Source organism: Tachysurus vachellii, chromosome 17, assembly GCF_030014155.1.
Source record: "Tachysurus vachellii isolate PV-2020 chromosome 17, HZAU_Pvac_v1, whole genome shotgun sequence".
Taxonomy (NCBI): Eukaryota; Metazoa; Chordata; class Actinopteri; order Siluriformes; family Bagridae; genus Tachysurus; species Tachysurus vachellii.
Window position 1 is genome coordinate 14,580,971 of NC_083476.1, and position 15,112 is coordinate 14,596,082.

The 15,112-nt window shown below is 35.9% G+C and overlaps 1 protein-coding gene across 4 annotated transcripts in view; it reads right to left on the reverse strand.

Annotated features, from left to right (window-relative positions):
- The window catches only part of ncam1a (neural cell adhesion molecule 1a), a 242,525-nt gene that overhangs the window by 78,193 nt on the left and 149,220 nt on the right, over positions 1-15,112 (reverse strand). For all 4 annotated transcript variants that reach the window (XM_060890530.1, XM_060890528.1, XM_060890531.1 and 1 more), the window contains exons 2-5: positions 5,951-6,025; positions 4,538-4,747; positions 3,417-3,560; positions 176-313 (exon numbers count right to left, since the gene is read on the reverse strand). In XM_060890530.1, coding sequence (XP_060746513.1) covers positions 176-313; positions 3,417-3,560; positions 4,538-4,747; positions 5,951-6,025 — 567 coding nt within the window. The remainder of the gene's footprint in view (positions 1-175; positions 314-3,416; positions 3,561-4,537; positions 4,748-5,950; positions 6,026-15,112) is intronic.

Below are 15,112 nucleotides of genomic sequence, written 5' to 3' on the forward strand. Positions count from 1 at the left end.
CCAATTCACATGCACAGCCTCGCTGAATCACTTTCACTAATTGAACAGTGCTAGTATCCACGAGATCGGGTCAATGACGCATCTCTCCCTCTCATCTCACCACCTCCCGGAATGGATTAGGCTGTAAATCCAGGCTTTCAGACATGCTTTTTAGGCATTTGGATTGACTCCTCACCATTGATGATGACCTTAATGACCCGGAGGTCGATCTCTCCCCGAGCCATGATGCGACCCTCGCAGGTGTAGTCGCCCTCGTCTGACTTTTTGATGCTGCGGATTTGGAGGTGGTTGTTGCTGAGGATCTTGAAGCGCACTAGCAAAGGGATACAAAATGAGTTAGTATGCTTTTCCTGATCGAGTTAAGAAGGTCACTTTAGCAGACTCGGGTTTCTTTACACACCAGGTGGCTGAATAAAAAGAAACTTTGGGCTTTGGGAAATACCGATTTTGTAGTAAAATACTAATACTGTCTAGTGATTAAGGAATAAAACGCTTGATTGAGTACTGTTTTAACAACAAGACGGAGCTTAGTTACTGTTACCACCCTTTTTTAAACAGGTTATCATTTTCATCAATAACAGCAAATGTTTTATTGCTCTTATACCTCAACCACAGCAATATGGCACTGTTAGCTTTTCATTACATAACAGTTATAAACACACATCTTCTTTTTTCTTCTCTTCTTCTCTGTCTTGAAGTTAATAAGACATAAAAACGTAGCTTGTCGGGTTACCAAGAAACTGTAAAGCCCTTTGTCTTGAAGGCTTTCCCAGGTTGAAAACAAAAAGCTATGGCTTTACATCTGTCTGTTACAAAGATGCCAAAAAAAAGTCCTAGCAGGCAGAAAGTAAAATAACTTAAAAAAACTTAACTAAACAACAGAATTAAGAAACAACTAATGATACTTAGCTTTTCATTTTGGCGAATTTTATTTGATTTATCTGAACAGCTTTTAGGTGGATCCCTTATTACTATAGCAAGTGGTCACATTGCAAAAATGGCATCTTAGAAATAACTTGAATATAGTCAAGTTTAACTAGTATTTTATAATATTTTACAAGTTTACAATAAACCAAATATACAAATTTAAACCTTCTTCCTAGACTTGATTTGTACTAATTTCAAGCTTTAATAAATCTTGCAACAAAATAAGAAAATGTAAAGCTTCGAAAGAGTTAAAATGACTAGAAATAGGTTCAAAAATCTTACATGTGGTTTACTGCAAACTTAAACTATATTAAAAAGTTTTTAGATGATTTTCTTGCAGTGCAAAAAATTATATATAGGAAAAAAAACAATCTACACAAACCTATCCATGTTTACACGTGTTTTCAGTCCTATTTAAGTCCATTTATTAGTTGTTACTATAAAAATGATAGCATACAGCAATCAGTAATATAGCTGCTGTTATAGACAATTAATCAACACCTTCAGAGTCAATCACTCAGCAGTGTTGTGGCAAAGAAATTAAATAATTATTTATAGGTGTTAGAACAAAACAACACTCATGAATTTGAAACTAATTTGAACAAACGGCAAACATATTGTAGGGTGATAATAGCTCACACAAAAAAGTTCTTTCTGCGTGATCACAGTTCATTTGCAAGGCGTGAGTTTAAGGTCTTGGATGCTTGAGACATCAAAAACCTCTTGACAATATAGTGAAACCTTATTCTTAGACAGGTACATCACACAGGGGCTCTTGCAAATACTGCGTTTTAAAGTAATACTTCTTAGAACGTTTCTGCTGGTAAAATTCCAGAAAGGCGTAATGCTTAAGTTTTGAAGAAACATGATCTATTACTGAATATGATACAATACACTAAAAATACTAATAACAAAATACTAAAAATACTACTACTACTACTACTACTACTACTAATAATAATAATAATAATAATAATAGTTTTACAGTATATGCAACATTATTTTCTTTTTATTTTTTACTAATACACTAGTTTAGTAAGCAATAAATGTAGTTTTTTTTTTTTTGTCAATAATCCAGTTTTGGCTTTATTCTAATCGGTTGGATTCCAATACCATGTGGCACAAATCAACCCCGGGTGTGATGACCGTCCATTGCACTGCACCGAGCACATCTAGGGGCAAGTAACACCAATGTGTGAGGGGTAATTAAACCCAGAGTTAACCCCATGAACACTGGAGAGCATAAAACAGCCGCTAAACATATAAACAGTTTCAAACAGGCGCTAAGCCAAGCTCCGGATTGCATAAATAAACGTGTGACACAAAATCTATAAAAAAACGAGAGCACAAGTCTTCTGCACAGTTCTGCATATGTTTAAAACTAGAAATAATGTCTGTGTAATTTTATTGTAAAATACAAATAATCTAATAGCCGGATATTAACAAATAGGACTATATTTCTTTATAGTAGCATTGACAAAATCTTCACGTTCTTGATTCTTTAAAATATGAACACTTACTGATTTCTTGATTATTACTGAATTTATAATGGCCATGATAGTTTTTTTTTATTTCAGTACAAAAGTGGTAATAAAATAGCAATCACAGGTACAAAGGACAAAAGGGTCACATTATTTTGAGCAATCAAGTCTCCTCACTTCAGGCTAAAAACATGAACAAGCTTGTGCACATTACTATAGAAGGCTGAAAAGGTCTTGGGAAAAAATGTTGATTATTGATTGCTGGGTATAGAATTCTGTACATTAAATGTTTTACAAACTACATAGTTATGTTAAAAGCTATTAACTATTTAATTTTAATATTTTTTAAAATGATGACTCCTGATATAAAACATATTATATGATTTATATTTTATTTATTTATTTTTTATATTATTTTTACTTGATCCTTCTGATCATTTATACACTTTTCTAAACCAATTCCACAACTTGCTCATTGTCTCATCCCTAACCTATTGATAAAATAATGTTGATGTCATCCACAGTTGTGCTGATGAAAATCAAGCATCAGGGTGTTTAAACTCCAAGGCCAGCTTGCAAAAGGTTTGGCCTTTAAAGCCCTGAGGAGAACTGTAGAAAAGTGGAAACTTTTTTTTTTTTTTTTTTTACAAACATAAAACAGCAGAATTTCTCTCTGTGCTATAATTAGTGGTTTTAAAGTGGAAAACATATCCTCTAGCCAGCCAGCACCAAGCTGTGGTCACTCTCTCTTCCAGTGGTCTGTGAAGGAGGAACACTGGGAGGTTAAAATAGGTCCATCTATGAAAAGATTGCGCAAACAGACAAACTGTGCAGCGGGACCAGTGCTCAGAATATGTCTAGTGGTTTCAGGGTAAAAACATCACAGCTTTAGTAAATGCTGCTTTTTAAAGAGGCATTTGCATGAGTGAGATGGGAGAAGGAATGTGCTGATGATGGGTAAAGCAACAATGATAAAAATGTGGATAAAGTAGAGTGAGCTCCTTTTACCGTCTTTTTCAGGCTGAATCTTGGTTCTCTGGTATTTCCAGATAATTGTAGGTGGTGGAGAGCTGATGACATCACACACGATGACAGCATCATCCCCCTCGTTAAACTCCTGTGGAGACGGAGCGTTCTGGAAAGTGAGTTTTTCTGTAGAAGAGAATAATAATTGGATTTGGTAATATGCACCTGCAAATCCCCTGACCATCTCATAAAAAAATAAAAATAAAAACTAAAAAAACTAAAAACAAACAAACAAACAAAAAAACCCATACAAGACGCATGGACAGTATTCTGTGTCCTCATGGGGTTCGGTCCACAATAGCGAAGAGAAATGACAGGGCATGAAAAACCACAATAGAGTTTTTCGTTCATGGTGGTAAGCTCTCAGATCTTATAAATAACACTGACTAGTATTCTCATCACACTGAATAAATACAATGCATTCCAAATACATTTTGATACAGCCCAGTCAGCTGAAACACAGTTAATGAATAGCCACTCAACTATACAGAACACACTGCATGCTGGGATATTTAAAGTTAACGTTCTAACATCCCTTATGTAGTGCCAGCAACAAATATACCTATATAGGTATATGTATGTATACATGTATGCATACATACACATATACATATTATATATATATATATATATATATATATATATATGTGTGTGTGTATGTATACATACATATACATACATACACTACACATTATATATATATATATATATATATATATATATATATATATATATATATATATATATATATATATATATACACACACACTACGCTACACTAGCCTTGCTTCACTAGTTTGACTTTTAAAACAAAATGGATTCTGCCATTTGCTTTCTTCCTGAGTACAGAATTCTATACATTAACAGTTTTACATGCTATATAGTTACGCTCGATTTTATTAATTATGTTATAAAAAATGCTTGTTAAAAATCCATGATTTATTCTTATGTATTTTACAGTTGCTAAACTAGCCTTGTTTCACTAGCTTACCTTAAATCGAGAACAAGCATCATCAGCCTTAAAATGAATGATGTAAACATTATTAATTTTCTGGAAGAATTCAGCTGCAGTGATGACTTCTATACCTAGGTATATAACTTACGGTAGATCTTGACGTTGACCGTGGCCTCGGCTTCCTTGTCCCCGCTCTTGGCCACACATTTGTATATGCCTGCGTTGTCCACAGTAGCGCTGTAGATGGTGAGTGTAGACGAGGTGTCATCATTACGATTGACGCTGATGTCCTGTCTGTTTGGCAGCAGCTTGTCTCCATTGGGAGCAAACCAGTCGATGTCATTCACTTCACCGACCACTAGAACCACAGTGAAAGAAAGGAACCTCAATGAACTGTCAATGGACTATCTTTAAACCAACAGAGACCGCCAACCATTATTTTTTTTAATCTGAATTTTTGTTGCCAAACCATGCCTTTGTTTGAAAAAATGAAAGAAAAAAAACCCCTCAAACCTCAAGGACATACGTGGTCTACATTCAAGATCTGTCACAAGATTTAATCCCCATTGAAGTGTGAGGGAAAAGTGCAGCAAAATCTGCTACCTCAGGTGTTTCTCATTATAATTGAAACATTAGATCTAGCAGGTTTAGCAGGTGGGATCCCTGATGACTAATGACTAATGGCCCCGTGCCGGCCCACGTGCACCACTTTCATGTGGCCCACATACTGCGGCAGAATGAAAGCGATAGACTTCCAGATCTGGCTTGCAGAAAAGCTACAACTCAGCCTTGATTAGGCTTTATCTCAGACAGGATATGAAGCAGAACTTACAGTCAGGGAACTTCTGGGTCCAAATTGGATATCAATTAGAAATGATGGTTTCATTTGGAGCATTTATTTGGCATTTGATATAAAAACCATCAGCCCATAATGCACTTTGGCCTACTGCCAGAACTGACCCTTATGTGTGAAGTGTCTGCTCTCAGCATTCAGAGATGAGTTAAGCTCGTGTGATGAGGAATAATGTGCTGCTGAAATTGTGCACGTCGGTATTCAGTACTCAATTATTAATTAAGTGCACGTTATTGCATTATTAATTGCCTTATTAATTGCACACACAAGGAGACATGTTGACAGAAGGATGTGTATTAATTCTGCATGATTCCAGTGTTTAACATCTTCATGTAATCTCAGTACTTAACATTGACATTGCAGATCTATTTGACATATTAAAAATATATAATCGTGTACATGTACAGTATGCTATGAATATGGAATAAAATATTTAACCACTGGAAGCCCTGAATAATGTTTTATTTTTTATTTTTATTTTTTTTTATCGGGGGGGGGTCCTGTTGAATCTTGATCTGATGAATCAGGTTGCAATTACTTTTATATTAAGCAGGTGATCTCTACGTCATTAAAAAAATACAAAACAAATTGTATTTTATTATTATCATCTGAAGGATCTCTAAAAAAAATCAGCATTTATAGCACAGCTCTGAATACTGACAAAGGTTTCATTGTTTTTTTTTTCTTTTCAGTATACTTCTGACCCACCTTCACATAAAAAGAACTTGGATTCTCCGACGCTTATTTCTCCATGGGGTGGTGTAATCTCCACCTGCAGTGAGACTGCAAGAAAAAAGAGAAAGACAGACCGAACTGGTTAACATTTCTGTAGGAGAGAAATACGACTCAAACAGACAGAGACAGAGAAACTGAAAAGCAATAAGCCTCGCCTGTCCACGTCACACTGAAAACATCATGGCACATTTATCTGAATTAACTACAGAGACAGTTTCTGCAAAATTACGAACAAATCGTAGTAGAAATCCATCCAGGACCCATACGAGGGGTGAGTGTGCCAATGGATTAAAACTCATAGTATGGACAGACGGACCTGTGGGAAGATGAGGACGAGGAGGCCATGTTTTTAAGACCTACAAACTACGATATGTCAACCATCTCTTTGCAGTCTAAGCCCAAGTCTGTTTTTACTGACGGATAGGGTTGAATGTTCTCAGAGTAGCAGGATAAGGAGCCATGATTCAGGGACGAAGGATATGATGCAGCTAAATCAGCTAGTAACCCTGGCAAACCCTGGCAAAGTGCTTTTGGGAGCACTTATTGGAAAAGCTGGCTGTCTCACATGTTCTTTAAGTAAGTATGTAAATTAAAACAGAGCAAAGTCAATTCCAAAGCCTCGCAAAACTTATTTCCTACTCACAATTCCCCCGGAGTCTTGAGTTTTTTTATAGTTCACCATAAGCCTCAATTTACTCCAGTTTAATCAAAGACACCTGTTTATTTTTCTCTCTGACAGTGCGGTTTGGAAAGAGTAACACCATTAATCATAGCATATTAACGTTCTGAGATAAGCTAATATACTTCCTTTCTCTTCATCGACTTTAAGCTGATGACAGGAATGAGCTTCAATCTATCATGGAAAGCTGTATAGTGTTTCACATTCTTATTTTTATTTATTTATTTATTTACCTTTTTTTTTGCATTTCTGAGTAAATTGGAAATAATTCACATAAAAAATGAACAGAATTATTTTCTGCCTTCCTCAATATTGCTTTCTTTAAACCAAGATGCACTATTGCATCATTACTCTGATGTGTTTGATGCATGCTTTGTCTTGTTCTGGAGCTACTCAAAGAACACTACGAGGAACATGGTACGTACAGGAATATAATAAAACTGGGCATTGCTGTTAAAGTAAAATAATCAACAATGAGGATTTATGACATCTGATGCAAAGCAAAGATACTTGACACTTTTTATCCATCAGTAGTTATTTACTGTATTAGTGAGTGAGCTCGGGTTTCTGTCTGTGTGGAGTTCTGTCTATGTTCTCCAGGGTCTCCTCTGGATTCTCCTTTTTACCAAAAACATATCAGTAGGTGGATCAGCTACACTAAATGGTGCCTCACACACAGTGTTGCTAGCTTGGGCTCTGGACCCCACCAGCATAATGAGGATGCAAAACATGAATAAATGAATGAATGAATGAATGAATGAATGAATGAAAGGAAAACATTATCAGTGAATCTAATAATCCCATGTGCAATCATGCAGAGTGAGATTTTTATGTTTGGTAAATGACTGAAATTTATGTTTGGAATAAATATATTTTTTACGTTTGGAAACTGACGGACTCGCCGCATACTGAACTATTCAGATGCTTAACACAAATCGAGTAAAAGAACGTACTCCGTGCACCTTTCAGCACTTTGTCAAGTGGAATGCAGTCCATTCAGTCCAACACAAAGACCGATAAACGCTCCAGGTAGACCTGCTCTAATGGTGTTGTTCATAAAGAGCTGAGATGCATCAGAGCTGCATCCTGCTTGTTACTCAGGCTGAGTTTGTGCGGTTGGGAAACACCTTCGGCTTGAGACCTTAAAAGCTTTTTAGTCACGATACATATGTTTTTTTTTTTCTTTTTTCATTTTATTGTTTTAGCGGTTCAACTCTTGAGAGTATGATAGTTGATTTAATCATTTCATTTTCAATTCAGTGCCTCTGAGGATTGAGGGAGGGTGCGCACCGCTACAGACGAGGAAAATTACACTTGTGGCTGAAATGAGAATGTTATGAACATAAATCCCTCACGAAAGCGCATTGGGTACATAATGTAAACCCCATGCGATGATGGGTTAGTGTAATAATAATCAAGCACAGTATTGTGTAAGAGTGTGTAAATTAACACCAATTCTGCCTTTAATGACACGTCCTGTGTTGTCCCCCATTTTCCTTATATGGTCATTGCTTCCTGTTTTAAATCTACGAGTTCAATAAGGACCTACAATTCAGTTTTGATGATGTGTTTTTTTGGTTTGTTAATGTGCTTTGCACTTACAGACCATAGTACATGTACGTTGTTTTAGGATTTTGGTTTCTACATCACCGTCTTTCTCAATGACATTTTTAGTCACATACTTTGCCTTTGAATTTGAATGATTGTACTTGGATTCTAATTCCTCATTCCCATTTAGCCCCATTTAACTTTTGATAACTGTTTTACAATCTAGCTGGAGTATTATCTCAGATATGATGTAATTTTTGCCTCGAGCCAGGGTTTAAACATGAGCAAACTACAAAAGTCAAAAGACCTGGGAAGATAAATCAGATTTTTTTTTTTTTTTAGGTTTGTTATTTATTTGGCAAAACACATAAGCCGGATTTTATTGGAATGGGTGTCTTTCTAATATAGAAAATAGTCTTTCTATATATTACAATGGACAAAGAATAATAATTTTAAAAAATGTTCAAGTCAAAAGCTTTATCAAAATATTCGAAGCAGTCTGGGAAAACCTATTAGATGTTTTCTGTGGCTGAATTCTCTCCAAATGCCAAAACATTTTTTTTTGTGAAGTGTAACAAAGATAGTGGTAAAAAAACATCTATATAATAATGTTAAAAACTTTTCAGTATAATTTCAGTATAAATACAGGTATTTGATCACGAGGTTGCAAATTAAATCCATTTAATAAGTAATGAAAATGTTCTCAGTACACACATATATATAAATATATATATATATATATATATATATATATATATATATATATATATATATATATATATATATACACACACATATATATAAATATATTTAGTAGGAATGGACATGATATTCACCGCTTGCTTTTTAAGAATTGAAGAGAATTGCTGAGGTAAAGAAGAAAATTAAACTTGTTAGTATGAAGTCAGTGTTAAAGTCAGTGTATGCTGACTAAGACCCAAAATTATTTTTTTGGGGGATTTTTTTCCCACTATTGGATGAAAACCCACATCTAATTTTATGCTACTTGATTTTACACCACATTACGCCACTGTAATAACTCTATGATGATGCTGTGAGTGTCAAAATTCATTTTAGTGTAATCAGTGGCCAGTGAAATCTAAGAGTCAGCTCTGAACATACAAAAACAAGCCTCAACAATCGTTAGCACTGGCTATTAAACATGTTGATGCATACGATGAGATGTCTTAAAGGAAGAACAGCTTAAATGTGCTGAATGTGACTCAAGCCTACTGTACACGCGAACACAGTGGCACTAGCATGGCTGTAGAATTTCTAATTCATTCTTACACAGCTAAGCGATTGGCTCTTAGCACTTACAGACTGTTGACACAGCGAGAGTAAGACTGTTCTCCCTGACAGCCAAATAAACTCAAAGGAAATACAAAAGGATGGTAAATCGATAAACCTAATTGCAAAATAAATCCGAAGCTCCATGGCCCTCCTGATGGCCGCAGTACCTCCAGGACCATCCAACTCTAATGTGTATAACACGTACGAATGTTAGGCTAAAAATGCAGCTGCTGAAGAAAAAACACTTTGTATATATTAAAACTCAATATATCAATAATATTAAAAACCTAAGAGCCTAGAGACAAAATTCCAAAAAAGTAAACAAAATTCAGTTTGCCTCTTTGTCTATCTATACCACAAATACGTTCAATTCTTGATTCTGATTGGTCAGAATGTGTGACATAAATTTCTATATAACAGCATTTCTGACCCCAACGTTGAACTTAATGCAAAATACAAAATACAAAAATATCTATCAATAAATACATTTATGTTTTAATAAGTTTCTGTAGTAAAAACGTAGTAACAGGAACTTGTGAGTTACATGTCACATGCACCGCACATAAAAATGACCCTATAAAAATATGTCTAAAACTCTGTTATTTAACAAAAAAAACATTAAAAGTTTCTGAAAGAGGAATCTCCAGTGTCAGCACGTTCTGTCATGAGAACATCGAACATCTTCAGGATAGAGGACAATTAAAAAGAGAGGCGAGGGAATGATGGTTTCTTGCTGCTAAAATGTACAAGAGAACAAAATATTTTTTGTGGATGTTGCAGACACTGAACAAAACCTTACATGGAAACAAAGCATCACATGCCGACATTTTAATTGTTGACAAATTGCTGTGGTATTAGAGGAGTAAAACACACCAAATTATGTTCTTTTTTTTTTAAAGAATGCTTTACTCTTTACATTGGACCACTGTAAAATACACTGTATTAGGCTTTCAGTTTCTATACACTCACAGTCCACTTTATTAGAAACACCTATACACCTTCTCATTCATGTATCCTCTGTGTGGAGGGCCTTAAGACTGAAACACATTGTTTATGAGAGAAATAAGAGAAGAGCTCACAGGAAGTCTATAGTAGTGGAATAAAATCTTCTACTGTTGTAGAACATCCACCTCAATCCACCTTTGATGTTTTCTGCATGCTGAGATGCTTTTCTGGTCTTATATATATTATACTATATCCGTCAAGGCAGCTTGAAACAATCTGACCATTTTCCTCTGACCTCTCTTACCAATAACCTCACAGAAATTCCACCCACTCGGTGTCTTTTGTTTTTCACACTATTCTGTGTAAACTCCAGAGACTGTTGTACGTGAAATACCCAGCAGATCAGCAGGTTCTGAAATCCTCAAACCAGCACGCCTGGGACAAAAAAAAGAATGCCACGTTCAAAGATACAGAGGTGAATTTTTTCTTCATTTTCATGTTTGATGTGAACATTAACTGAAACTTTTATCCATAAATTATAATCACACTCTCCGGAGTAACCCATATGAGGATGGGTTCCATTTGGAGTCTGAATCCTCTCAATGTTTTTGTCTCACATCGTCTCAGATGGGTTTTTCCTTGCCACCGTTCCCTCTGGTTTGTTCGTTAGGGATAAACTTTTTGAACAGTCAGTCTAACTAATGCCAAGTATCAAAGATGTGAGAGAAAACTGGAGAGCCTGACAGAAACCCATGTGATGCGTACAAGAGAAGAACAAGAATTCCACACAGACAGTAATAAAAGCTGAAGATCGAGTTGAGGACAACAAAGCTGCGAGGCACGGATGCTACCCACTACGCCGCTGCGCCACCCACAGCAGGTATTACATTCTAAAATTTGTCTCAGTAAATGATTCTCATTGACAAATTGAGGCTTGATAGCTTTATCTCCGGTTTCGCCGAAAAAAATAAGTCTCGCTGTCTCTCTCACAAGAAGCAATGCTGCCTCACACAGCGATACAAATTCCTGAAGCCAGTGTGATATTGTACTGTAGTATTTAATTTCTATTAACCTTTAACTCTGCAGAATGCTGTGGCATCCAGTGTGATATATACAACATACCCAAGAAAGTAGCATAAGCGACATATATAACCTGAAGAGCTGCTAATAATGAGAGAAAAATGTGAACAAGCTGTACACACACCGTCAAATTCACCGTCAACTCCAAACAGACTTAAATCTTTGCTGGCCAGATTAAAGTAAGGAACAACTTTCTTCCTCTGCCCAAGAAGATTATTTTTATCATTATAAGGTGGGAATAAAGTTTACTTTGAAATGGCGTAACAGGCAGGGCTTGAAGCAAAAGATAAAAGCGTGAGTGTAATGTCAAATGTCCTGTTTTACTCTTCAAAAGATTTAGGACTAATAAACACACCCAAGTTCACACAGGCACTCGGTACAGGCTCCACCTGAATGAACAGAGGCTAGCGAAACATGTCTTTATGTGACAGGCAAAAAAAGAAATAAACAAGACAATGATGTAAATGAATATCGAAAAGCAGCACTGCACTCTGAATTAATGAGGAACTAAAGGTGAAGGTGAGTGCGTGTTAAATTAGGGATACTGAATTGCGCATTTATATTTACATACATTTGTGGCATTTGTGGCAGACGCCCTTATCCACAGTGTCGTGCATTTTTATCTTATTTTACACAGCTGAGAATTAACGGCCTTGCTCAAGGGCCCAGCAATGGCAGGAACCTGGGATTTGAACTCACAATGTTCTGATCAATTGTACATCACCTTAACCACTAAGCTTTTGCATGAATTTCAGATATATCACATCATTTACAAGTCGAGTCACCTTCGGAAAAGGTTGTAAAAAAACAAAATTGTTTCTGTCGTGCAACAGATTCGAAAACAGATAAAAAAAAACTTTTTTAGTAAAGAAAACGCTTTCCAAAAGTGAAGCAAGGATCACAAACTTATAACAGATACAAAGTCAAACAATCAGAAAACAAAACTACATGTATGTAGACAAATCCATAATACCTGAATAACAGGATACAAATACTTGGCTTGGAAAGTCAGGATAAGGCACACACCGAGTGTTACTTCACAAATGAGTGTCTGTATATTTCAGGTGTGAGTGTAACTGTGAACAGTGATTCAAACTCTCGGTGAAATGGCGCCTATGCTTGTGGAGTGTTCTACTGGGGAATGAAGTGTGTAGCAACCATGTTTCTGATAAGTCGAGCTTCTGGTGGATTCCGGTGCTTTTATGACAGTATTAAAATCCTATAACTGTATCTGATTTGTTTTTATTTATTTACAGTCAATTTGACTTATTTTTGTTGATACAGAATTAATGAATATATATTTTTTTTGCTTCTGAGATCCATGTAAAGGTGTGAAATGGCAGCTAATTAAACAGTGTCGGTGAGCAGAAGGAAAACAGCATCAGCCTCAAAAAACATAACATTCTGAATGATCTTATTAAACGATCAAACAAATAAATCACTTTATTGTGATTTAGCAGCTCAGCATGCAGGAAAATACCATCAGAAGGTCTATGATAGACAAGAACTACTACAATAACAACAACAATAATACTAATAATACCAATAATAATTTATACAGCAATCATTATTATTATTATTATTATTATTATTATTATTATTGTTGTTGTTGTTATTATTTTATATTTTATTAGTAGTATTTTGATTATTATTATTATTAGTAGTAGTAGTAGTAGTAGTAGTAGTAAAGTGAAAAAGTGAAAAGTGACGTGACATACAGCTAAGTATGGTGACCCATACTCAGAATTCGTTCTCTGCATTTAACCCATCCAAAGTGCACACACACAGCAGTGAACACACACACACCTTGAACACACACCTGGAGCAGTGGGCAGCCATTTATGCTGCGGCGCCCGAGGAGCAGTTGGGGGGTTCGGTGCCTTGCTCAAGGGCACCTCAGTCGTGGTCGGCCCAAGACTCGAACCCACAACCTTAGGGTTAGGAGTCAGACTCTCTAACCATTAGGCCACGACTTCCCTATGCTAGTAGTAGTAGTGTTACTACAGTATTTCTGCTATTTTTCTGCCAGTATTACTGCCATTAACAAATAAAATAAAAAATAAAATAAATTAAAAACATTTAAAAAAAACAGTCTGCCATTAACAAATGTTAAAGAAAAAAATCTGGATTTTTTTTTTAACCGAGCTCCACTACAAACAACAACAGAATGCCCAGAATCATGTCCAATCCAAAATGTATATGCCTGCTTCACTTCACAATATCACAATAAACTGATTGTAAGTAGCAGACACTTCATAATGATGTATAGCGCAGCTGCTTTAAGACGTCGTTTCTGTCCAACATAACTACATTACTATCTTGCTAATTTTTCTTATGAAACAGGGTAATTCAATAGAAACTGAAGCTGCTTGAAGACAAGATAAATGCAACATTTCTAGTAAAAGACTTTCTGCTTCTTCTTTTACTTCGTTTTTAAAGGGCTCACCGATTAATTTTAAACTCGAAGCAGTCGAGTGAAAAAAAAAAACAGTTAAAATTTTCCGCTCTGGAGATAAAGGTTCAGGCTGTTATTTCCAGCAAACCTCTGAAAGATGTAGCGTAACAGCTTGAAGTGGCTGCTTCTTGTCTGATATGTGAGGCAGTAACTTTTCAACATATCAGTCATTAGTACGCTTTTTCTGTCTGTGAGCGCTCATGTACGCTTCTCTGATTAACTACACAAGAGAGTAATTGCTGTTATTCCAACTTTTATGCATGGCATAAAACAAGTATTTGTGCCTAATTTGAGGTTGGTGCTAAATGAGATGTTACAGTACAACGTTGTGTAAAACAGCTGTTTCAGTTTTAATACTCAAGCCATGCATCATCGCCACGTAGCCTGAACAACACGCCGTGCATCTGTAGGGTTATTCATTTCAAGGAAACGGAAAAAGTTCCAGGAGGTAGGTTGAAATTTTTCTGCACTGTATAACTGGTGAGCAACATGGAAAGCATGGCCTTCACGCCACACCCGTAGATTAAAATAAAAATGTCTGATTGTTGATATGGTGGCATTTTCGACAAGGAGCGGTTTAAAAAGGAATCTCCGAAATCAGCACTTTGTACCAGTCTGAGATCAGGATTTCCATCACGGCAGGGATTTTGAGATGCTTTGCAGCTTTTCTGTAGCAGGAACTGCTAAATTGTTTTGTGGCTGTTTACCAATATTAAAGGTTAACATTAAATTAAACCGAATTGAAATCGGGTCATGTCGGCATGTGCTGTTACTGGAAATTAATAATCTTTTAATAAACTTCAAAGTGCTGACAGTAACTAATTCTTTCCCTAGAACAGCACACAATGTCGTGTTTTATTGCAGGTTTGTACGTAACGTGCATTTTTCACAGAAGTAAACCTAGTTTTATATATCAGTAAGACCTTTCTGTCTCCTTTGCTGATCAAAACGACCCTTTCCCTGGCATCATGAAACATGAAACAGGAAGTAACGTGACAAGTTATAATAATCACTTCACTCTGCATGCAGCACAGAGCATAAAGAGATTCTACACCACATGTTCAGTTGAATCAAAACCCTTTCCTTGAGCCAAAATGAAAGCCCTGCTATTTTTGAGTGCATATACAAAACTAGT